The following is a 26,083-nucleotide window of genomic DNA, read 5'->3' on the forward strand; positions in this document are numbered from 1 at the left end:
TTGGGCGCCCGTCCATTAGCTTTATTTCTATTTTGTGCTAAAGCAAACTCAAAAGCCAAAAGTGTGCTATTTTGTAATTTGGGCTATTATTTGAGCATGAAGATGATTAATACATAAAATACATGCTTTGTGGAGTGCTCACACAAGGCATGGGGGGAGATTGCACCCAATTGGTCTCTTGTTCATGTCATGCATGCTTTCTACCTTGAGTTTTGTGCAAAAAGTAGAGTTCTTTTGTTCTTGGGGACCTTCCGGCGTTCACTACACGAGCATACAGCATCCGATCTGTGCACCAGTGGTATCAAAGCGAAGCTGAGATCGAGAGCTTCCAATCGCTACCCATCTTGTGCGAAGGCGGAGCTCCTGGAACGATCGAGCTCCACAGTCAGTCTTATCGCAAACGGTCAATATGCGTGGATTCCTGGCGGTCAAGAACCTCTGTCTACAGCCTCTGATCGCGAAGGACCGGCCTGAGGAGGCAGAGGACCACATCAACATCTCCTTCTATCAAGTCATCTTCTCAGAAGATTAGAGATAAATTTCATATCTTCCATAAAGCTTAAAAGCTTCAAGGCTAAGCTTTTAAAAAGCTTAGCTCATCAATTTTTAAAATCGGCGCATCAGGAGGACCTTAGCGTGAATTCCGCGGCTGAAAAACGGACCCCGCCCCCAAAATTTATCGTTTCCAGGTAGACTAAGCTTTAAGCTTAGTCAAGCAAGTCTAAAGTCACAACAATCTTCAAGTTGATCAAGTTTCATAAGTTCTGACTTATGCCAAAAACTCCCATAAGGACTGTTCCTGCGCAGATGCACTGAACTACAAAGTTGTTCCCTGGAAGACTCTGTTCTCATACGCAGACTTGTTGAACCAGTTTCAGCATATGCAGAAGGACATACGCAGATTTTACAAAGATTTCAAACCCCGCAACCACAAAAGTCGAAGACCGTGAAAGCCAAGCAAAAATCTATAAGCCTTGTACACCCGACTTTGAGCTACGCTCATCCCACTAATTGGATTTTGAGAGTGTAAGGTCTTTTAAATTTTTACAGGATGACGGAACAAAATATGGATGATTTAATGGCTGAAGGCGATCGTCCTGAACCTACGATGGAATAAAAGTTGGATTTAATTATGATGCAGTTGGACGAAGAACGAAGAGCCCGGCAAGCCTTGCAAGTTCAATTGGCCAATTTACAAAGATGGACCACAATCCGAAGATCTTATTCGACGAACCATCGATGCGACTCTCGAAGCTCAATCCATCCGCAAAGAAACAAAGATAAGTAAAAGAAATTTCAAATTCCGTACTTTCAATGGCACTCAAGATGGAAAAATTGTTCTTGCATTCATCAATCAGTTTGATGATTACTTTCATGAAGAGACATACGCTGAAAAAGATAAAATCAAGTGTGTCACTAATCATTTAGTGGATAGAGCATCTCTTTGGTGGACCGTGGTTCGTAAAAGTATAGATTGTCCCACTACCTGGGAGAGTTTCAAGAAGAAGTTTATGCAGAATTTTCTTCCTCCACAATTCCATGAAAAAGCCATAAAGCAATGGGACCTTCTTCAGCAAAGAGATCATGAGCCTATTTCCCAGTACACCGAACGCTTTTGGAATGCCTTACTCCAACTACGCATGCTTGAAGACGTACCTCAAGCGACTCACAAGCGCAAGTATATGTCTGGATTACTTGGACATTACTACGCTGAAGTCAATATGTTCAAGCCTGCAACTCTTGAAGATGCAATTTCTTTAGCTCATGACACTGAAGACAAGCTTTAAGGAAGAGACAAGCATCCACAACAATTTCAAGCAAATGGTAACTATAGTTCTAAGCAATTCAATTCAAATTTTAGAAGATTCAATCAAAGTCGATTTCCTTCATCATCTTTCCGTAAGTCTTGGACAAAACCACCTGCTTTGCCATCAAATACCAATCAAAACCCTAAGCCATCCTCACGGCCAAATCCTAATATTCCTAGACTTCCTACCATTGCAAACAATGTATCTAAAGCCAAACCTATAGTGTGTTACAAATGCCATCAACCTGGACATCTAGCAGCCAATCCCCAATCGAAGAAGCCACCTGTCCATATCAACTATCTTGGAGCAATGGAAGATGAAGAACATGAAGAAATGCCTGACTTTACGGAAGATGAGGACGACATTACTACTCCTTCGGATACTTTACCAGGTATACAAACTCCACATTCTTTGTTGACAATGAAATGTTTAGTGCATGGAAAAGAAAAGATTATTTTGCATGATGATGGTAGTACACATGATTTTATTTCTGCATAGTGAAAGAATTGAAATTACAAACTGTTCCTACGCATTATCACATTAAAGCAGCATTCTTAGGCACAAGGTATAATGGAACACAAGAGGTGCATGATTTAGAAATTCAAATTGGTGAATACACTGAAAGAAAAAATTTTACCATTACAGTCCAGTGATATTATCCTAGGTATGCCTTGGCGTCATCAGCATAATCCTGACATAGATTATTTCATGCATTCAATTAAAATTCATTTTCAAGGAAAACGCATTACATTGTATGGTATGCACACATGTAATGCTTTCCCACTGCTTACTCATACTCAAGCTAAACGTGCATTACGTAAAACTAGTAAATCTTATCTAATTTGGGTGAATGAACTTCAAGCTAAAGAAAAACATATGCATCCTAAGCATAAAGAATTCCTTGCACAATTTAAAGATTGTTTTGCTGAAGATCTACCACCTGGACTACCTCCTTCACGTCCTAAAGACCACAAAATAGATTTAATTCCTGGTAGACACCCACCTCGTAAAGCACCATATAGGCATAACCAGATAGAGCAAAAAGAAATTCAAAATCAAGTTGAGGAATTATTAAATAGAGGATTAATTAGACCTAGTAGTTCTCCATTTGGCGCACCTGTCTTGTTGGTAAAGAAGAATAATAATACTTATCGTATGTGCATTGATTATCGTGCCCTAAATAAGATTACTGTAAAGAATAGATATTCAATTCCTAGGGTAGATGATCTTATGGATAAACTACCAGGTTCTGCCATATTTAGTAAAATAGATCTTAAATCTGGTTATCATCAGGTGAGATTAGATAAATCTGACATATTCATGACTGCATTTAAAACACAATTTGGTCATTATGAATTTCTAGTGATGCCTTTTGGATTGACTAACGCACCTGCTACATTTAGTAAAATGATGAATCATATATTTTTGAAATATCAGCATTGTGTTATAGTATTCTTTGATGATAACTTGGTATTCAGTAAAAATGAGAAAGAGTATTATGAACATCTGTCTTTGGTTTTCAAGTTGTTAAAAGATAATCAATTGTATGCTAATCCGGAAAAGAGTGAGTTCTTTCAAACGGAAATTGAGTATCTAAGTCATATTGTGTCATCAGAAGGTATTAAGATTGACCCTAAGAAGATAGAAGCAATATTGAATTGGCCTATACCCAAAAATGTGCATGAGTTACGTTTTTTTCTTGGTCTTGCTAGTTTTTACAGGAAGTTTGTGCGAAATTTTTCATTACTTGCTTTGCCTTTGACAAAACTTTTAAAAAAATGTGTTGTTTATCATTGGTCTGATAATCAACAGAAATCTTTTGATTTATTGAAACATGCATTAACCCATGCTCCTGTATTACAACTACCTGATTTTAATATACCATTCTTTTTAGTAGTTACTGATGCTAGCGGATCTGGAATAGGAGCCGTACTTATGCAAGATAATCATCCCATAGTCTATTCTAGTTGTAAACTAAAACCATCCGAACTTAAATATTCCACATATGATAAAGAATTGTTAGCTATTGTACAAGCTTTAAGACAATGGAAACATTACTTAATGGGTTCTGAGTTTATGATTAAGACTGACCAACAAAGTATTAGACATCTCCTTAGTCAACCTCAAATATCTGACCTACATATCAAATGGGCAGCTTTTATTCAGAGTTTTCATCCCCTTATCCAATATCAACCAGGTAAAGAAAATATAGTGGCCGATGCATTAAGTAGAAGACCGACCATTCATAATATCTCTGTTATATCATTTGATTCTCTAACCCCTATGAAAGATACTTATCATCATGATATTACTTTTCATGCTGATTGGAACAAATTAGTTGGAAATAACTGGATTCCTATTGATTCACTGTCTTACAATGATGGATTCATGTTTTATGAAAAGAGATTATGTGTTACAGTACCATTTAGATATTTTGTTTTGAATGAGATTTATTGTCCTCCATATCAAGGTCATAGAGGTATCATATCTACTTTACATACATTGACAGAAGATTTTTATTGGCCACATATGGACACTGATGTATCTAACTTTGTTTCTGAATGTTTGGTTTGTCAAAGAGTTAAGAGACATCATGGTAAACAGTATGGTTTACTTATGCTTTTATCTATTCCATCCAGACCATGGGAACAGATTTCTATGGACTTTATTACTGGTTTACCTAATACTAAAGCTAACCATGATATGACTTGGACCATAGTAGGCAGGTTTAGCAAACAAGCATATTTCATTCCATGTAAGAAAACTTTAACAGCATCTCAGGCAGTACAATTGTTTTTAAAAACTGTTTTCACTAATCATGGATTACCAAAAAGTTATTATTTCTGACCGTGATTCTAGTTTTTGTAATAACTTTTGGATTACTTTATTTGCTAACCTAGGAACAAAGATTGATTTCTCATATGCATTTCATCCTGAAACTAATGGACAAACAGAAGCCACTAACAGTACTATTTTAGATCTTTTACGTGCTTACACTATTTCTAAGCCACATACATGGGACACACATTTGCATTTACTACAGTTTGCATATAACAATACACCACACACAGCTACAAAGAAAGCACCGTTTGAAGTCATTTATGGTTATAGATTGTCTACACCTGTTGCATCTTTATCAAATAGAATTCAGAGTACTGATGATATTGCTAACATGCACGCTACTATTTTTGATGAGGTTAAAGACATGATTGCCAAAGCCCAGCAATCATATACAAAACAAGCCAATAAGAAAAGACAGGCCATGAATTTCAAAGTTGATGACTATGTTTGGTTGAAAATAGAAAAACGTAGATTACAAAGTGTAGATAAACACCCAGTTGTGAAATTAGCACCTAGATTCTATGGACCATTTAAGATCATTCACAAAATCAATGACAATGCATTCAAGTTAGAACTACCACCTCACTGGAAAATTCACAACACCTTTCACATTTATTTATTACGACCCTTTAGAGGCCAACTACCTGTACACCCTGTTTATAAAAACCCAATTTTGCTAGATGAAGAGACTGAAATACTTGAACCTGAAGCTATCATAGATACTGTCTTTATGACCACTAGAACTGGCTGTAGATATTCTAGATATTTGGTCAAGTTTAAAAACCATCCTGTTGAAGAAGCCCAATGGATGCACGCTAGAGACTTAAATCATTTCCCCACTCTGTTAGCTCCACATTGAGCTAATAGCAATTGAGGACAATTGCTATCCCACCCTGGGGGTATGATGCCAGGAGGCATATTTCACGGTGGATTCCGTGAGGTTTTACGGTGGATTTCGTAAACTTTGTTGACCGGGGCTCATACACAAAGTGGATTCTTTGTGCGAGAAGTTGATGGGGACGCAAAGTATATATGACACACTACAAACATCAAAAACTTTGTTGGAAAGATTAAAAAAGACATTCAGACTCCTCTAAGTCCTTTGAGGAAAATTTTAAGGTCAAGACAGAACGTACAACAAACAAATGCACAAGCCAAGGACCCTAGAGTAAGATATAATTGTCTTACAAAAACACCACATCCATGGGATATGTAACTTTGAATGGGCATTTGACATGACACAAGAGTATTATTTTGAAGCACGAAACTTGATTCATTAGAATGAAACATGAGTTATAGGGAGTACACTTTAAGCTACCCTTGTTTGTTTGATTTTGTAACTCGTTCATTTCTAGCAGTTCTCAGAGACCCTCACATCGCCCCATAGAAATCTAGACTTGCCGGCCTTCTCAGGGAACCTGCAGAGATGCCTTAACCGCTGCTCTAAATGCTGCTGGCTGGAAATGGATATCTCCTCTTTGCTATAAGAGTGAGAGCTGCACCTTTGTTTTCCTGTCTCGCAAAATTTGAAACTGCTTCCAGGTATCATCTTTCCCAGTGTTTCTCTTCCGAATTCCTCGATTAAGAGAGATTCTTTGGTAGCGGGGCTGAAATCTGGTTTGTTTTTGGCAGGTCTTTCATGAGCCTTTCCAGTGATTGCCATGGAAGAAGCAAAACGTCAAGCCCAGAGATGACTAAAGAGGACCTAAGCAAAGCAAGAAAGAGAGACTGAGAGAAGGTTAAGGAATTCCAAGAAATGAAGTGCAAGATTCTCACCCACCAGACACGGTGTATGACACTGATATTTTTCATCTGTGTAAGATATTCAACTCTGTTTATTTCAACCAATACCTGTATTGCCCACTGATTTTCCCGGGGAAAGGAACAGCCTCTTTATCTAATATCTGCACAATGAACCACAAAAACCAAAGCAAGTACATAGCTCATCTAGAGTGGATGCATCACTTTACATTGGGCTATATCAGATTTGCATGTATGCTTGCTTTTGCTCTGTGACGAGCTGTTGAATAAGTGTAAGATAGCATTGATGCTGCAGGATGCTCCTCGGATCATTCATATTCCCCTGTGTGCCTTATTTCAACCAGTGTGAATCCATACAAGCTACATGGACTTCTTCACTCACGCTGATGTGATTTGTTTAATGTATGTGAATATAGAAGAGGCACCAACTTCAAGTTTTGTGTCAAGGAACTCTGCTCAAAGTTTCAGAAGAAGGCTTGTATCTGCCATACGAAATCTTAGTGAGAGGGGCTTACAAAATCTCCAGTAAGCTTTTACAGGCAAGCATTGAATTTGCTGTAATGGCAGATGCCACTAACAGGACTAGATCTACACTCGAGTTAGACACCAGCTGCTCTTGCAGGTTTAGAAGATATTTTCAGGATGGCCCATATGCCTTTGTGCAAGCTTCAACGGAATGCTCAAGCGCAGACACAACCTGCCTAATGTCGCACGGCCACAGGACAATGATGACTCGCTATTCACTGCATCACTATGTTATACAGTTAGAGGACAAGGATGGCTCTCTAGTCAATGCATCCTATTTTTAGAATGATTAGACTAGGAAGTTGGGAATTGCCATCCACCACTGTGAGGCTAATAGAGATTGGTTAGGGTGGCCATCTCCATATATTGATGTTTAGTGTCTAAATGCTTTCTTTGACTTATTTGGTTGGTTGTCCAATAAATTTTATTAGTTATCAGAGTTTGGCCCTTGTCTTTTGTGTGGTTTTTAAAAATCTGGATTTTTTTTTGTTAGTTTACAATGTCTTATATAAAGTGGTTGGAATCCTTACTGCTACAATTGGAGATCTTATCCAGTTATTGCTCTTACAAGTAAAGGTATTGTTTTGTCTTCTTGTTTGACTCTGTTTTGATTGAATGTTCTTTACTAATCGTCTTGTTACTTACACCTTTTACATATTACCTTCGACTTCCATCTTTTGGAAATAGCATATTTCTTGTTCACATTTTTCTCTATAGGTGGCAAAAACCAGAACCAGTCAACCACTCCTGTTTTAATCCCCTTGGGGCTCATTTAACTCTCCATTGGACCATGCAGCAATGAGGAACACATCACTATGATTTGCATCTTTGTAAACCAAAAGCAGCGAAGAATGTGTGAATACTAGATCATCTAATTGCATGCAGCAAACTTGAACCTAATTTAGAGCACCCGTTCAAACAAGATGGCTTCTCAAGACTAAAGCTTCCCTAGCACCAGCTTTAATACAAGTTCATGCATTTGGATATGCAAGCCTTACAATCCTTATACTTGTAAAACAATAGAAAAAATTATAAACAACTGTGTATTACGCGAGTAAGTCTTCTTACTAGCACTGCATGCAAGATGTATGTCTAAGCAAAAAACAAGGTGTCATTGTGCATTTTTAAAAACATTTTACAAGGCATTAGATGATGTTGGCAGGTTCTTGATCACGAAGGTCTTGTTCAAGACTGAGGTGGTTAGGATAGTTGATTTCTTAATGTGACTGGTCAAAACTTTGGGAATTCCACTTCTTTCTATCATTGAAAGTGTTTAGGCTTTAAGCTTCTTCAACTTGTAGTTTCTGGTACCTTTAATCCTAGCTTTCAATTGTGAGCCTTCTACTCCTACCGTTCAATGGTAAATCTTTCAACTTCTTCCACCCACTCAGCTGTCATCTTCGGACTTGCAATCCAATTATGGTTTAACATATCCTAATTGATATTCATGTAAACTTAAGTGATTATCCGGTCTTTATACAACTGTAACCTTCTGTAACATTACAATGTGTGCGTAAAACCCTTCCCAAGTTCCTTGATACCGTTTCTCTGAGTTACCCAGGTAAAATGCTTCACAAATTCCTTCATAGCATTTTCTCTACAATTCAATATGCATAAATGTCACCTTAATACATAATCTTGAGCCATAATCTTGAACTTGGCGCAAATTTGGACCATTGAAAGATGATGAGAAGGCTGGCAAATAAAGTACTTGTGAAAACCCATAGAACCTGAGAACCTGTTTATCCAGGATACAAAGGAGGCACTCCTCAAAGGAACAACTAATGAACATACTTGTTCAGCTGAGCAGAGACTTTGTGTAGATTTTCACAAGCTTCCTTGAAGAAGCAAGTTCTTTGATTTCTAATTTACATATGTACAGTAGTGCTGCCTACAAGCCATTCGGTTGTAGAGCTTCTGATCCATATACAGCCAGAAGTCCATCTGTCCATAAAGCGCAGGATACAAAGTGCCGGTATCCTGCTAGGAGAACAAGTGCACCAGTATGATTGGTCCACTGGCACTGATGGTAACAGCGCTATGCTAACAAAATAACTGCTCGAAACTATTGCCAACATTATCAAATCCTGCTCTACCCTGCTTTTGTTGGGGTCAACTTTTAATATTGCCCCTTTCTCAAACTTCTAATGTCCCAATCTAAGATATGTTACAACATAGTAATTAAGGATATTGGACTAAAAAAAGGCATCTCTTTGTATGGAAACTTCCATTGGGAGCCTCCAGATCAAAGCTGAACGTTTTGAGCAATCGTTCAGAAAGGCTATCTTTCAGCAGCTGTGTACTTCTCATGAGTTTCTAACCCCTGAACTTTTTCTGCTATGAATTATCCAAGGAGCTGTAATGTTGCTTATTACCAGTACAGTTCCCTGAAAGAACACTGTTGCTGCACCCAAGTTGTTGAAGCTTGCTTGATCAAACATTCCACATTTGAAATAATATCCAGAAAGGTGTTTAAAGATGCTGTGGAACTTGTAGTCCAAACTGTTCAAATCTGGACAATTTTCAATCACAATCTGTCCAATCATACTGTGCAAGCTGTTTAAGCAGAGCCTTATGTAGCACCCAAATTTGACAGTCCAACCTGACTACTGACAAGTGACAACTCAGAGCTCACTCAAAAATGCCCTTGACCTGGTTTTCTCAGGACAATTGCAAGTCCGTTCACATGTGTCACACAACAGTAATGCCTGGCAATAAGGAAAGAAAACCCACAGCCAACTTTCATCAGCCATTTTGATCAAGATCTGTAACTATATTTGACGGTAAAGCCTGCAGAATGAACTTTCTCCGACTCCTCGACCCTGGAGAAAGCATGGCTCTGAGATTTGCAGCCTTTGCCTTCTGCTGGTAAGGAGAAACTCTTTTCTGTTGTGGAGACCTTGTTCTCAAGGCTATGTTTGGAGCAACAGGATCACTCAGCTCCTTTAGACCATTTGGACTATCATCATCATCACTCAACCAAACACCATAATGGGACTGAGCATCTGCCTGGTCTTCAATCCCATGCCTTATTCGTGATAAATTAAGAGACGGCAACACTGGAGTTGCTGGAGTTGTCAAGGCATTGTCTGCCATATGGACCTGCTGAATGCTAGGATTCAGAATTTGATTGGAATGCTGGAACATTGGTGACATGGGGATTTCCCGGACTGCATAGTACATTGATTCTGCGTTGAAGAGAGAAGAGGGATGCTCGGTGCCCTGCCAGAAAGATGGAGATATGCCTTTCCTATCAAGCATAGCATCTAGAGATTGTGCAAAACGAAGAGGTTGTGGGAGGGAAGTCAGTGTGCATATTTCTCCAAGCCTATCCCAACCAGAAGACAACTGGCCTGGATCATTGCTTTTTCTTGCTGCAGTTGATGAATGAGATTGTGTTTTAGCTATGCCTATATTCTCATTTCCTTCAAGTGACTCAAATAGTCTGGATGGTGATCTGAAAGGCATCAAAGATTGAAGAGCAAATGGAGAGGATAGGTCTTCCAAAGTACTCAACTCCAATGAAGGCCTGCTTTGCCTGTAGCCACATGACAAAATAAGCAGTTTAGACATGAATCTATGAATCTTTATTTCAGAGTGTGCTTCCAGATTGCTGTTATGAAGTTATCACCCGTAGCAAACTCATCTGATTCTACAAAGTTCAGTGCCTACAAGCTTACAGTAGTATTGAGAATCAAAAATTAGGGTCAATTTTTTAAATTTTGGAGGTTGTGATGTGCATGTTCACTACTAGCAAAATGCTTATAGGAACTTCATCTGAAGTTACTATAACGTTATAGGCACCTATCCTTCTTACATGACATTAGATTTTACACCCACTATAAGCCTGGTGATGGGCAAATCCATATATATATATATAAGACAGGTTCCAGTTCATGGCTTTCTACATCATTCAAAATTGATGGCTTACCCTTTTGTCCCCCATGCCACATATAGCCATATCTATATTTTACAGAAGTTACACCTAGAGACTTGGACCTTTATTTAGACTTGGTTTCAAAGACACTCTCTCTCAAACTTACCAGCTTAATGCAATTTGGTATGTCGACTGAGTGAAAAACAAAATCCAAAAACCCCTCCCTCCAACAAACCAAAAATAACACAAGCTTACATTCAAACAGAGCAAAAAGACATAAAAAGATATGCAAAAGGCATCATAGTCACAATAGATTTACACCTACAAAGTTGGGGCCTTGATTCCTTAGACTGTTGTTGTAGACTTTATCAGCTTGAGTCAATGTGGCATATGGAAGTTAGAGGAGAAGCAATCATTGTGTAATTGAAAATAGCAATCCACCAACCCCCACCTTGCCCCCATCCCCCAAAACATATACTGTACACAATAGACCTCTTTTATGAAATAACTAGTTAATTATAGTAATGTACGAAGAGGTCTATGCATTATGTGAACATAGCCTATGTCAAAAACATAGGAAAATTTGAGAACACACACACACAGAGTGAAACCAGAACAGCAAATAAACTTTTCGAAGATGTGAAAAGAGCATAGCAGTGGTACCCTGATTGGTCAAAAAAAGGTGTGATGGGAGAAAGGCCTATATTATGTTGCTCAATGTGGTGATCATCTTTATTTTCTGAATCTGACAAAATGATTTCTTCATTTGGCATTATATTCTCTGTGGCTATTTGGTCCTTCTCTTCAAGATCTCCTGAGCCTGTTGCACAGAAAACAAGATCAATATGTCTGCAAAAAGGCTTCTTAAAAGGGAGTATCCGGCTTGAAACATACCCTCATTCCGTCCATATATGTTCTTGCAGCCCTCACATCTACACCCATCAGCGCAACCAACACCTGCCTGCATGGAGACAAACTTTAGAAGTTATAAATTAACAAAGCAGGCTCATACTGTTGATGGTCAGTAAGCATGAGTTGAACCAAATGAACTTACCTGGTAGCATTCACAGTACTTCTTCAAGCATTGGGACTTCTTACAGTTGCACCCTCTTTTATGACGTGCTGATGGAGTGTCAACACACTCTTCCTGTTCGTATATTCAGAATAATTCAGCATGACTTGTGAATCAATGAAAAAGCGTCAGCAGTCCTTTTGGGAGGACTAGCACGGGACTAATCTAGAAACAAGAATTTCAAGTGAATCGTAAAGCAGATGGCTAGCACACACATACCCCATTGTTGGGTGATGAGTCAGTCCCTCGTATAATCTTTGGAGCAAAAGCAAGGGGGTTCCTTGATTCTATTTGCTGGCGTGTACCTAAGACTGTTTCCTTGAATTCAGGTTTGTTGAAACAGTCATGACAACTACAGCTGTCTATGCAGTACAACCCAGCAGCAAAGCATTCACAGTATCTGTATGCAGAATAGCACAAGCATGACTGTAAGGGTTTATGCATCAATTTATTTACTGGGTAACTTGTTCATAAAAGTGAACATTATAAATTAAAAGAATGATCTCTTGATTATTTTCAAATGAACAGAACAAACTCACAAAGTAGTCAACAAAGCTAAAGTAGGATAAGACTTGGATGCCACTGGATGTCGATACCATGAAAAGTAAATGAGATGGAAAGCTGGTGAGGATGATCTCACACAATTGGCTTTATAAGGACAATTAAAATGCGACCAAACACATCAGGGCTAAAGTAGGATAAGATTTGGATGCCACTGGATGTTGAAACCATGAAAAGAAAATGAGATGGAAAGCTGGTGAGGATGATCTCACACAATTGGCTTTATAAGGACAATTAAAATGCAACCAAACACATCAGGGCATAAAGTTTGCATGCCAGTAGACGTTAATATGATGTGCTCGAGATGGGAGGGGAAGCTGACAAAAAATGTAATAGATGTTAGCATGATGTACACAAGATGGGAAGGGAAGTTGACATACAAAGCAGTGATATCATAAAGCAAGTTTAGGTGAAAGGCCAAGGAAAGTGGCCCTCATAAGGCAGGGACCCCCGAGTAAAGACCTGTGAGCAACTCCTTTATTAGGGGATCAAATCCACCGAAGTAATGGTCTTCAGCAAACTCGTGAAACGTAATAGCAGAACACAGAATTGAACTCATGCAACTAAGGAACTCATGCACATGTCATAACGTGCTTGAAGTGGAACACATGAAATATAAAAGCAGAACACAGACTTGAATCATGCATGCAACTAAGGAACTCATGCACATGTTATAATGTACTTAAATCCCATGCATTGACTTTTGTACTGACTGTATAACATCCGTACAATTTCAGGCATCTTGACTTTTTACACTTGCAGTGTTTGCAGCTCTCCCCTGCCATGTTGTCTCCAGTGGAGAGTGATGTCTTTCTGCACATGGAGATGGGTTCCATTGAGTCAGTAATTTCCACTTATTGAAGAAGAAGTAAAAATTATATGTGCAAGCATGCATCACCTTTTCTTTTTTGGACTTCTTGGACTGTGACCAGAGTCTTCTGCTTGTTCAGATTCAGATTGATGAGAAACATCATAAAAAGCAACCCTCTTGCTTCCTGTTGGACTCACTCTATTTTCCATTTCATTCCTGTGGTCCTGTTCTAATGGTCTTATTCCCAAAGTAACAGACCGAAGACATGTTGCTGATGTTGTGACCCCAACTTGGGCAGACTGTAACAACTGCACTTCATGCTGGTTCATTGTTGTTTCTTCAACCAGTGAGACAACTAATCCTGGCTTAAGATTCCCAGCATATCCACTTTGCTCTATGATATCATTTGAAATGCAGTTTCCATCATTTTCTGGTGAATCTCCTCTTTTATTTAGAGTTACAACTGTTGCCATGTGGTTGGCTTCACTGGTCAAACTAGAGCCATGTCTGTTCATATCTCCATCAAGCATAGGCATGCTGAACCCAAGACAATTTAGATGCAATCCAATGCCACCAGGTTCTCCAACAGGAAAAGGACACTTGGTAAGATAATCAAGAGGACTGATACTTGTGCTACCTTGTCTAGGTGCCAACATTGCATTATTGTTGGATGAAGGAAGTTGATTGAACATGTTAGGTTGAACCATATTTATATCAGAGGAAGTATGGGCATAATCCATATTCATTTGAAAACGGCTGTTTGGACAATCAGATTGCATGGAACCTGTTCCAATCACCGGAGGTCTGTTGGATTGTGAATCAAGATTGTAGGAACAAAAAGGAGGCTTGTCGGAGGTCAAGCCTGTTGTCATGGTAACGGTAGCTTCGCCTGGATTTTTATGTGAATCTCCATTGGTTTCAAAGTCCAAACAGCGCCTGCGAAAACCTGATACACCAGACTGCAGTTCACAATGTCAGTGCAAATTGACAAGTATCAAGCAACAGTGCTTTTCTTTAACTAATGGTTTGAATACAAAAACAAAGGAAATGATTAAAAGGTAAGCGGAAGACCCACCTACCCAACCCATCCTTCCATCCCTCTCTATCTCAAAGAGATCTATCTCTGCACTGGGAACTAGGGATCCAGATGGACCATGAGTCCGACAACTATCATTAAGAATAGTCAAGATGAGAGGAGTCTACTTGGTGTACAGACTTGATAAGACTATCATAAACGTACATAACTTTGTTTTGTTGACCACGTGTTTTTGTTGTTTTCTTTCCTTCTATTAATGAAGACCATGTAGACCATGTGACCTCATATGACACAAGGAAGACGCATCCATAGATGATAATAGCATATATTGGCATATGTATCAAACAAGTTGGCAGATGGGTTTGCGTATCTGACCTCTTGCATGTGCACACACACACACACACACACACAAAATGAAATGAAATGATTTATTAACATCTGCGATGAACCTATGAATACATCCTCTCCAATTCACCCGATGATGTGTATCCTAGTGTCAATCTAGTATATATTGCCTCTCTCATAGAGAAAGTGGTTTCAGCCTTTGGTACAGATTTTGAGTTTTCATCACCTCTAGCAGTTGAAACAGGTTCAAGAGCAGAAGAGGAAGCCCTAGCAAGCGGGGCCATCTTCCAAGGGGTTTAGGGCATCTTACTCTACCTAGGGCCAAGGCTCACTCCAAGGTGACTCATTGCAATGGTGGTCTATTCTAAGCTAGAGAAGTAGTCTCATGAGGCATTGGAGAGAGTGTTGGTAGTAGAGCTTGCCCTAGTTGGTCATGATTCATCACTCTCCATTTGGGTTGGTCCAATGGCTCTACCTCTCTATCTGTCATGAGGATCTCCCTTTGTCGCCGAAGCTTTGACAGAAATAGCCCTAAACACCTCTGATCCTCAAACTCCGTGATCTAGGGTAGAGATCCAAAACCCTCTCTAAATAGGCAATGGTATCGTAGTGTCAATAGGATGGATTTGGGAATGGGACACGGATTTGTCAGAAGTGGAGCAGCGGTGGAAGCATAAACATGTGCTGAAATATACTGCTGAAACACAAGACAAAAAGAGAAAAGAAAAGAACACGATACAGATGAGAACTCAGATGTATGCACGGGAAATGGAATCCATATATCTGAACACGAGACAGTCGCATACAACAGCACACGACAAAAAGAGAAAAGAAAAGAACACGATACAGATGAGAACTCAGATGTATGCACGGGAAATGGAATCCATATATCTGAACACGAGACAGTCGCATACAACAGTGAGTCACTAGCTGCGTGGGCACTGGCACTGGCTCCTCTCTCCACAGAGTCTGCAGATGGTGAAGATGATGTGACTGACTGAGGAGGAGCCACTGAGTATAAATAGGCTGAAAAAGTGGGGAGCAATAATGCTGGTCGGACAGCATTAATGCTGGCCGACTGGTGCATAAAATGCTCCACTGGCATAAAATACCACACCAGAAAAATACCTAAAATACCTAATAAAAAATGCCCAGCCCAGATCAAGCTCAGACTCACACATGAGCTGACAAATTCTCTGCTAACACCCTCTCTCAGATCATGAGTGATCTGATACAATACAATAGTACAATGAAAAGGGATCAGAAACTATATAACATAGAACCACCAAGTAGAACCATGGATACCCAAGCAGTGGGTGATCAAGCCACCACCAAGGTGCTTCGGAGAGAACCTGATGTCGATGTCGATCGTACCAAACACCTAAAAATAGAGAAGATCATAGCATGTCTCTGTGTCCATCACCAATGTCTCGTAGTAGCATACAAGACCATCCTGTCAAAAAAGCCCCTGAACATAGGTGACCATGGATTCCCTGCCTTTGGCCAGACCGCCAAAGTGTCCCCTCATGTGAGCTCCAGACGAAAGCCTCCCGCTCTCTGTCAGATAACTAGCTCAGCATGAACCTAGATGTCAATCCCAGCTCCAGGATTTGATTCCGCCAGACTGAAGTCGATGCGTCAGGGATGTCCCTCTCTGGAACTTGTGCACCTGTATAAAAATATAGATGAGGTGCGGCTGCCCCATCTGAACACCCGCTCACACTCCCTCTCTGGCACAAGAGAGTCGTGAGGGATGACCTCATCACCACCACTAGAAAGCAGCCGAGGAAGGGGCCACCAAGCCCTTCCCGCGATCCGAAGAAGAGGATCCCTTCCGCGCCTTGGACTTCACCTTGGTCGGAGGAGCGGAGTCGGAGTCTGATGAAGGAGAGGACTCATTGGTAGAGTCAGCATCCCGCTTCGTCTTCTGCTCCTTCTTCCTGGAAGCCGCTAACTTCTTGCAGTCCTTCCGCAAATGTCCCTTCTTGCCACAGTGGTAACACTGGGCCTTCGACTTCTTCTTCCCGTCACCCCTCTCTGAAGCTACATAAGCCTCACCTCCATAATGTGCCGGAAGCCGCCCCTGTAATCTCAAGGATGCCTCATGCTCAAGAAGCATCGAGGTCATATGTGTAAAACTGACAGGAGTCGATGATGTCTGCGCCTGCAAAGCATTGGCCACTCCATCAAACTCCGGGGGGAGCTTGTAGAGAACCATCCCGACAAGATGCACCTCGGGAAGAGCAGATTGCATGTGCCGAAGCTGGTCCTGTACCTGCGTAACACGAAGAAGAAAAGACTGAATAGTATCTTTCGGCTCAAACTTCATCTGCTGGAGTTGGCCATAAAGTGTGACGGCCCGCATGGTGGAAGGTGCCTCGTACATCTGCTGCAACTTCTGCCATACTTCAGGAGATGTCCTACAGGAGGTAACCGCCGGTAAGACCGCTTTAGAAATACACCGAAGCAACGCCGAGTAAGCACGGGCATCGTCCGAGTCCCATGTGAGCACCGCTTCCTCATGATTGTCCTCATCAAAGTCTTCAGGAAGAGAAAAAGGACGGAGAGGACGAGGAGTAGCTCCACAGACGATGTACCATAACCGCTTCTGCACAAACCAAGCTTTCATGACAGCACTCCATGTGAGATAATCAGGTCCATGTAACTTATCATCAGTGGAAGTGCACGGAGGAGCCATATGGAGAGGATAAGAAGAGAAGTAGAGAAGAGATGGAATGTAGAGAGGAAACACAGCCAAAACACAAGCACAGACTACAGAAAAAGAGAGTTCACATGCAATATAACCCAAAATCTGATCAATAGAAGACAAAATCTGCTGCAGAAAGTCAAAAAATCAGTCAAAAACTGCCAAAAACAGCAAAAACGGCCTGAAGGAACAGCCACCCAGCCACGAGAGATGCTGAATCAACAAAACGCAGGCTGTAAACTGGAGAAAAACAGGTAGAAAACTGTCGCTAGCAGCTGCAGATGAAAAACGCAGGCAGCAGAGGGTGCAGAGGCAGCAGGCGATGGCAAAACTGCAAAAAAAGCAGGCTGAAAACAGCCCCAAAACAGGTCGCCTGGCTGCGACAGCAGTCGTCTGATCAGCAGGGATACAAACCAGTCCTGAAATCAGCAAGAAAACACAGCAGAAACACAAATCCTGAAAATTGATACCATGTCAGAAGTGGAGCAGCGGTGGAAGCATAAACATGTGCTGAAATAAACTGCTGAAACACAAGACAAAAAGAGAAAAGAAAAGAACACGATACAGATGAGAACTCAGATGTATGCACGGGAAATGGAATCCATATATCTGAACACGAGACAGTCGCATACAACAGTGAGTCACTGGCTGCGTGGGCACTGGCACTGGCTCCTCTCTCCACAGAGTCTGCAGATGGTGAAGATGATGTGACTGACTGAGGAGGAGCCACTGAGTATAAATAGGCTGAAAAAGTGGGGAGCAATAATGCTGGTCGGACAGCATTAATGCTGGCCAACTGGTGCATAAAATGCTCCACTGGCATAAAATGCCACACCAGAAAAATACCTAAAATACCTAATAAAAAATGCCCAGCCCAGATCAAGCTCAAACTCACACATGAGCTGACAAATACTCTGCTAACAGGATTATCGTCCCCTTTTTTCATGAGAAGGGGCTCTAACATGGGAACAGGACTTGGATAGGATAGGGACAGCAAGTGATTGGGATAGGAAGCTAGAAAACGGCCATTGTAGTAACAAGATGTGACTAGGACGGTAGCTAGAAAATGGCTATCCCATGCACTATAAGTGGTATCCCCCTACTACACCTTGCATTGGCTGATGCGTTCCTCAAATTCAACCTCAACTCCACAAATCTTGCACATGATCCTTTATGGGTATGTGTGTAACAAGGTTTCAATATACACTACTCGTATAATGAAGCTATCCTCAAATAACTGCTTAAAGTGTATCATATATGGGCTATTGTCTTGTCGAGGAGTTGTACTAGATTCTCCCATTTCCTCTCAATGTCCAACTATAAAATATCCATTCTAATTACTTGGTTCTCTGGAAAAATATAATCAAAAGGCGGTAGAGCCTCAATCCTAATCCCATGTAAGCTCATCTAGGTCTAAAGACTGTCCCAGTCCAGCCCAAGGCTAATGCCATAGACAACTAATAGAAGAATTGGGAGCTTACCATCTACAACTTTCCTTTTGAAAACTATAAAGTGTTCTTTTGTCTATAGTACTATTTTTCTCTTCATTTAGAAACCAGATTTGTGTAGTATATGGTTTGGCTATATAACAAACTATTAGGCTATAAACATCATTCAATGTATTACACATCTATAGAAACTGAGTAGCACCTAGTTAAGAAGTGTTGTTTTTGTAGAGCTTCCCTTTTCACGAGATATTAAAAGCCTTTTTTGACCTATGCTACTTGAAAAGGGAACGAAGAACAAGGATGACATGGGTATGAATTTGTTCTACTTGTTACTCTTGTATGATGTTATCTAGATCTAGTTGTAGTGCAAGTACAAAAGATAATAAGTACTAATAGTAATGCTATTGACACATGCATGTGCACAAATAATATATATTTTTAAGGTTGTTAATTGTGAATAATCCCTAAACATTAAATTTGGCTAAGTTATAGCATGATGATGTAAAAGGCCTTGGGTTGGTTGAGAACAACACACAATAAGAATGTGGAATCTTGCAATCTGCAAGCAAGCTGGCACCAGGTGCTCTACAAGTAAAGATGCAGCCTTTTTCACTGACTGCACAACAATAACTGCAATCTATAATTTGTATGCAGATGCGTTTTGTGTTTGCAATGCAGCAAAACATCTAAAACCTTACAAACTTGAAATTTGTAACCTATACACCTGTAAACGACAGAGCATACCGACACCATATGGGGGCCCAGCAAGACTATCTCTAGTGTGGGAGGTCCCACAGGCGAAGAAGGTTCAAGGAACGTCACCACCTGAAAGAGAGCCTCTGTCACAAGGAGTGTTACACCTAGCTCTGCTCTATTAATCTAATGTGGTACACCTAGCTTTGCTTTGATAATCTCATATGGCACTGAAGGCTTGGTGGGGGTCATGCGTGGTCTTATTTACCGAGTGGATGAACTCCACAGAGCATGGTTGATGACTTACCCACAGTCTCAAAGATGGTAACTCTATGCAATCATTAGTTCTTTAAGGAGATGATTCAAAAACTGATTGAACCAACTCAGCCAATGCCTCTCTTTGACAATCAGCATAGACGAACGGGTTTTGGAGAGGATTGGAGGCATTCCTCTCCTTGACAATCAGCATAAGCTAAAGGGTTATGGAGCATCAGGCACTGGGACAGGAACTTTGCACCATGTATAGCTTGCTTGATCCTTGAATGAGAATCATGGTGAGCAAGTTTGGAATCGACTGGATTTCCTTCGCAGAGTAAAAGGAAGAGCTTCGAGAACCAGGGCCTGCAAGTTACCACTGAAAGACAGGCTCTTCTTACGAAGCTGTATGCTTGGTGCTGTTCTCTTCTTTGAGATGGGATTTGTACTTTCACTTCGTACTTCCACAGTAATGGAATTTCACTTTTTTCAGGGTTTCCACAAGTAATATAAAGTAGTAATAAAAGACAAAAAGTCCCTGTATGCATGTAATATGCAGAAGCAAACTGAGCCACAGCCATAGTTTTACTAAATTTGAATATGAAAGATTTCAAATCTAAGCCTATTTCAACACCTGAACATAATAATAGACTCACTAGCAGTTGAATTCTTACCACCCGGCATCCTCTTTGCCCACTTTCGATGTGTAGCTCTTGGCAGTTTGCGTCTTCTGCACCCAATGAACAATTACTGCTGGATTCTAAAGACTCTGCATTGATGCTGGCATTTTGAACACCTTCTTGAGTGATGCTTTGCATTTCTGCTACAAATCCTGTGAGTTGTTCCATGGGAATTTCTGACCACGCTGTCAACAGATGTTGCTGGTCAGACTTATGACCTAGGGAGAAACCCTTTCCCATTTCCACCAATAAAGAATGGAAAAAATCTGTATTTGCTTGACTAATATCCAGTGCTTGTGACTTCTCCTCATTTGGTTGAGAAGATGAACCTTTTACATCAGCTTCTTTAAGAGGGTAGACCATCTCTTGCTCTTTATTGTCTAAGACAGAATTTACCTCTCCGTCCTTTTTTATGGATTCTTCTTCCTTTATATTGCAGGTATTTGTTAAATCCTCAACATTGACCATGGGATCAATTTGAGATCTCTGCACATGCTTGACAGAATGTTCATCTATGAATGCAGAGAGATTTTTTGAAGGAAGCTCAAAGTTTGGCTGCATTTTTTTCAGTTGATACTCAGAGAAACTAGGCTGAACATTTTGAATCTTCGGACTTAAGACACTGCCCCTTTGTGAAGTAAACCTACTTCCCATAATGGTACTGCTTCTTGAGACATCATGGCTGCCTGAAACTGTTTTCCAGATTGGTTTTCTATTTTCCTCTTCAACAGGTACATGTAATGAGGCATTTTCTCCCGGGTTGAGGCATGCTTTTTGTTCAATCTTCTCTTTTGCAGCTTGAGTCGGATCAAATGTTCCTATCAATATTTTTCTGCAATCAAAGAAATCAGAGGTTGTTATTGAGAAAATGACATCAATTTAGCAAGCATATCGCACTTATACATTAAAAAGCACATTTAAACTATGAATGTGAACTACAATGGAGATGGCTTTACTACAAGACAGGTCATGGATAGTGAGTGCCAATGATTTTCAACGAACTCTTCTTTAGGATGCTTGTGATGTGTGTGTAAAGCAAACCATGTCCAAGAGGGATCTGTCAGCATCTCTTCGATACCCAAAAAAGCAGGATGTCACAAATATGTGAAGCATTGATCAGCAAGTCAAACATCAAACCCTGATATTAGGATGCCAGCAAGGAAGTTAATTTTGCTGCTCACTCCACATCTGACTTTGGCAGGACACCTCAAAAGACTTTGTGGCAAGAGTGGGTTTTTTGTTCTTCTCTGACTTAGTAGTCTTTTCTATGGGAGCTATCTTAAAATGAAAGATGAGAAGGAAGTGTTGTATGGCGTCCAACCAGACTTGTTTTGTTCCTAATTCAGAGTTGGCCATAGCAGTTCAGGCAGTTCCTAGTAGAGTATATTACTACTCCTTGACCCTAGCTGGTGCATACTTGCAGGCATATAGGCACATCATTGTGTGTTCTTCATGTGCTAATCATTCAATGTTCTCTGTGAGTGAGAATTTAGCTTTTACCAGTACCACTTTGATCACTGGCCGTGTGTTGTTGACACTCCCCCAGTCAGTGAATTATGGCATACCTATGGTTATTGGTTATTGTCTTCAAGCATCCATTAAAGCTCCAATCTTGATACTCAAGCTCAGGCCTTTGAAGTAGGCCTTGATCTTAGTAAATTTCACATACTGCACTCACGTGCCATTAAATAATTCGGATAGCGTGAATTCTTGAGAAAATACCACCAGAAGCAAAACATCAAGGAACATGCTATATGATGGTTTTCTGGCTGCCATTAACACCGTTGAAAGTAGCTTTTGACTTTGGCCAGCTGGAAAAAATCTTTGAAAGGGAAATTATAAACATTATTTCTGTAATGGGCCAGCTTATACACTATGCTTGCCAAGAAATATCAGACCCAAGGTGACAGCTTGTAAACTTACACTTCACCAATTTGTAAGAAGTGTACATATAGGTATTCGACAACCAAAAGCAGAGACTTATCTAGTTTTCCCAAACATTTCAACATAATTCTTGTTTAAAATATTGAAAGAACATATCAACAGAACACCTTAACCAAAAATTTTAATTAGCTTACCTTTTCGAGCGAGCAGTCTCCTTTTGTGTCTCAACTCTTGGGGAGACAAAAACTGCAGGAGGTGGAGGAAAACTAAGCTCTGTGTAAGTTTGCACAGTGTGTCCTGATTTGACTGGCTTTATGGGTGAAAGGCTACACAAAAAGTCAAAAAATGGAGAGCCCTGCATCCAGAAAACAGACTGCTTTTAGAACCAGAGACAACAACTTTTCTGGCTTGACAGCCAATCTAAACTCAGCACTCATTCCGTGGATTTTATTAAGAAAGTAGAGTTGTCAAGTTTTGTCACAATCCACGAAAGGACCAGCTACTAACAAATAACCACCCACAAGCTATGCAGATTATCACATATTAGAGTGTTGAACTACCAAATCCTCTGTTTTGCTGCGCACCAAGCACCTACTTTTTAAGTAAAGTCATTTCACGTTGACATACTATACAGATAGAAATAGTCCCAATACGCTTGTCCTAGCAATCTGTTGTCAAATTCTGACTGAATTATAAGGAAATTAGAGTAAGCATCCAAAGGCAAAGAACATGTCTATATCTGAGCCCATGTGGTTCAATGCCGATACATTGTCTGGCATGAGCAGAATCTCTACTGTAAAACAAACCAAAGACCCAGAAGGAAAACAAGCTGTTCTATGGTGTGCACCTGGGCAAACAAGTATTGTCTAGTTATGCGAGTTGACATTTCTTTGTGTATACTTTTGATCTCTACAGAGTATGAACAGTCCTGCCATACTGAGATGGATGCAAGAAACAGAGTGACCATGAAGTCATTTCATTCATTCATAATCAGCAGCATAAAGTTGAGATGCAAGTTTGTAATCACCTTTTCTTGAGCCTCATTCACTAGCGCCTCCTAGCCACACAGTTGATTCTCAAGATAGAAACAATGTTGGTCTTACACAACTATGCAATCGACATACAACATCTTCAAAAGACAAGCTCTGGTTGCAAAGAGCACCCCTTGAGAGACTGAAGTTAAATGGCATGTCTTTTTAACTACACTCCCATCAAGGATCCCATGTTCATTTAAATGTGAAAGATTTTATAAACTTCTGCAATCTGCAGGACCTCTCTAGTTAAAAGTACATCAAATTATGTGTATGATTTTAAGCAAACTAAAATGGCTGCGAATCAAAATGTAAGTTATTACCTGATCTTTCCAAAAATACACATACATGGAGTCATGAGATCTTGAGATCAATAATATACTACTGTTTAAGCAGAAAACCGTCCTATCAGTATTCAAATAGCCAATTTATGTATACACACCTAAAACTTCTAGACACTTTGAAGTTGGAGCTACTAGAAAGGGCATCCTGAATTTGATTCAAAAAATGACAGGGCCAGACATTCACATATATACACCTAAAACTTCTAGAGAATTTGAAGTCAGAGCTACTTAGAAAGGGCATCCTGGTCAATTCAAATGATGACAGGGCCAGAATGCTACGATCTCATAAAATCTGACCATCACCTTGAACTTAACATGTAGTTCATCATCTCCAACTCAAATGCATAAACATTATGCTCATCTAGCCAATTACAGCCTTGGAACTTCAGAAATGCTCAAAAAATGATTGAGCCAGCAGACATAGCAAATCACACTCTGTTAGGCACGCAAGAAGTCAGAGCCCCAATACTTCCTTCTTTAGCGCCTGTGATATAATCATCTATGAGTGGGATTTTCCATCAATTTCAAGGAAGCGGAGGTATCTGATGTTCAGTGTTTGCATCGCACCGACATTTCACATTCACATTTCACTGTTCTGCAAACACATCAACCTTTGCTTAGTGCAAGGCTTCACAGCACTTTGGTCTGCTTGAAGCATAGGTTGAATTGGTGTCCACAGAGGTTTTATTCTTAAGGTGAACATGGGATAGATTCAAATGAAATAGGTGATGGTCTACATATACACTGATTTGGAATATGGAATGGGATGATTAGGTTGTGTGTTCATATCTCTCTCTCTCTCTCTCTCTCTCTCTCTCTCTCTCTCTCTCTCTCTCTCTCAACAATGACTTCCTCAGCTGCTATGTTCCAAACACACACACACTCTCTCTCTCAACAATGACTTCCTCAGCTGCTAAGACCCAAACATCCTACAAGCTGCATAATTGTGGATTTCCACCATCAATACGAGAGTTAATTACGCTTAGAAACTTTCATTCCAGAGAACATCCATTATACCATCGTGCTAACATTGGTCGTAAGCTTTCACACACTGGTTTTGTGCTTCGGGTTACTCAATAACAAAGCTGCGCTATGCTCATAAGAATGGTATCTAGCTGTAAAGAATATTCGAAATGCACTTAAAGCTTGATGAATACCTGACTGTCCGAGGGTGAGATTTTAAGCTTTGGATCTGGAGAATCCATGACAGGCACATTCCTCTCTTCAACACCCGTAGTGATGTAATGTACTCTCCAAAACTTGATGAGGCCACATCTAGTTGCCAAGCTCTTGTGCAAAAATCCCAAGTATTGACCTGGAAGAACTTGCAAAAGTGTTAATTGTCAATAGGGCGGGCACAATTTCTGCCACAGCATAACATTCTCTGGCATCTCTGCTAACATATCCATGGTCTGTGGAGAACTTTTAACCTTGATCAAGAACAAGCTAAAAATTGGTGTGATAAGCTGATCGAGTTACATAAGGATTAGCTGCATTTTAGTTCCCTCTGGTTCACCTATGTGGTAGTGACATCAAATTTTCTCTCTCTTTAATGTATCTGTTTTGTCAATAGAAAAGCCAATGTTTCTGGTACTGTCTGCTAATTAGCTCTCTTGCCCAATGTCCATCTACAAAAATGAAAAGGAGCCCATTGGAAGGTCAGCTCTGAGGTAGCTATAAGCCTGTGGATTCAGTTTAGTCAGGTATGAGTTTGCTAAAGGCCTGAGGGTTCACGTTACCTCCTCTCTCTATGGGCATTACAGTTTGGCATTGGGAGAGGCATGCATTTGGGCATTGGAAGGAAGTCAAAGGAGGAAATAGAGTCCATTGGCTGATTGGAGAGGTGGAGCAATCTGATGCAGTCTAATCTAATAAGGAGGCATCTGAAGGAGACTTACCAAGGGGGTCTTGTTAAGGGTGAGCAGTCATGGCAGGTGTGGACACAAGGAGGTTGTTAGCAATGCATGGAGCTGCTTATAGCAAGCAAATGGGAATGGGGGTGATGTGCATCAAAGGGAAGGGGGAGGACAAACAAAGGAAAACAAAAAGGAAAAGGCGCGGGAAGAAGAGGAGGTGGTGGTGTGACACACAACAGTGTGCTTCTCCGGGGGGGGGGGGGAGAGAGAGAGAGAGAGAGAGAGAGAGAATCTGCCAATCCCCAACTTTTCTACAGGCAAATGCTTTTCTGGGGTTAAACCTGCTTTTCATCTGCGAGACAGGGAAGGGGGCATTTGCCACAATCTCCATCTCTCTCTCTCTCTCTCTCTCTCTCAAATGCAATCCATCTTTAGACTCAAAGTATAACTAGTTACTGCCTATCGGATAGAGGACTCTCTCTCTCTCTCTCTCTCTCTCTCGCCCTCTCTCTCTTAGTGAGCCTGCCAATCTCTGCATGTCCTTGTTA

The 26,083-nt window shown here is 40.5% G+C and overlaps 1 protein-coding gene and 1 long non-coding RNA gene across 3 annotated transcripts; one reads left to right on the plus strand and one right to left on the minus strand.

The window, feature by feature from the left end:
• Window positions 1-5,952: 5,952 nt before the first annotated feature.
• LOC148010324 (uncharacterized) lies at window positions 5,953-7,481 on the plus strand. Its single transcript, XR_015689460.1, has 3 exons — window positions 5,953-6,191; window positions 6,282-6,465; window positions 6,706-7,481. It is a non-coding gene; the product is annotated as an uncharacterized LOC148010324 (long non-coding RNA).
• A 969-nt stretch (window positions 7,482-8,450) lies between these two features.
• On the minus strand, window positions 8,451-26,020 carry LOC148010325 (uncharacterized). 2 transcript variants are annotated; one of them, XM_087671341.1, is made up of 11 exons: window positions 25,578-26,020; window positions 24,837-24,994; window positions 22,499-22,659; window positions 20,415-21,252; window positions 13,344-14,215; window positions 13,175-13,258; window positions 12,104-12,284; window positions 11,867-11,959; window positions 11,707-11,773; window positions 11,476-11,632; window positions 8,451-10,473 (listed from the first exon to the last, which is right to left on the minus strand). In XM_087671341.1, exons 2-11 carry the CDS (start codon window positions 24,882-24,884, stop codon window positions 9,681-9,683), a joined length of 3,294 nt encoding a protein of 1,097 aa, XP_087527467.1. In that variant the 5' UTR covers window positions 24,885-24,994; window positions 25,578-26,020; the 3' UTR covers window positions 8,451-9,680. The 2 variants fall into 2 exon arrangements, with proteins under 2 accessions (XP_087527467.1, XP_087527466.1); XM_087671340.1 differs by having other exon boundaries at window positions 25,110-26,020.
• Window positions 26,021-26,083: the final 63 nt, after the last annotated feature.

The sequence above is a fragment of the Lygodium microphyllum genome, chromosome 29 (assembly GCF_053477565.2).
Source record: "Lygodium microphyllum isolate KBCC chromosome 29, Lygodium_microphyllum_v1.1.10, whole genome shotgun sequence".
NCBI classification, from domain to species: Eukaryota; Viridiplantae; Streptophyta; class Polypodiopsida; order Schizaeales; family Lygodiaceae; genus Lygodium; species Lygodium microphyllum.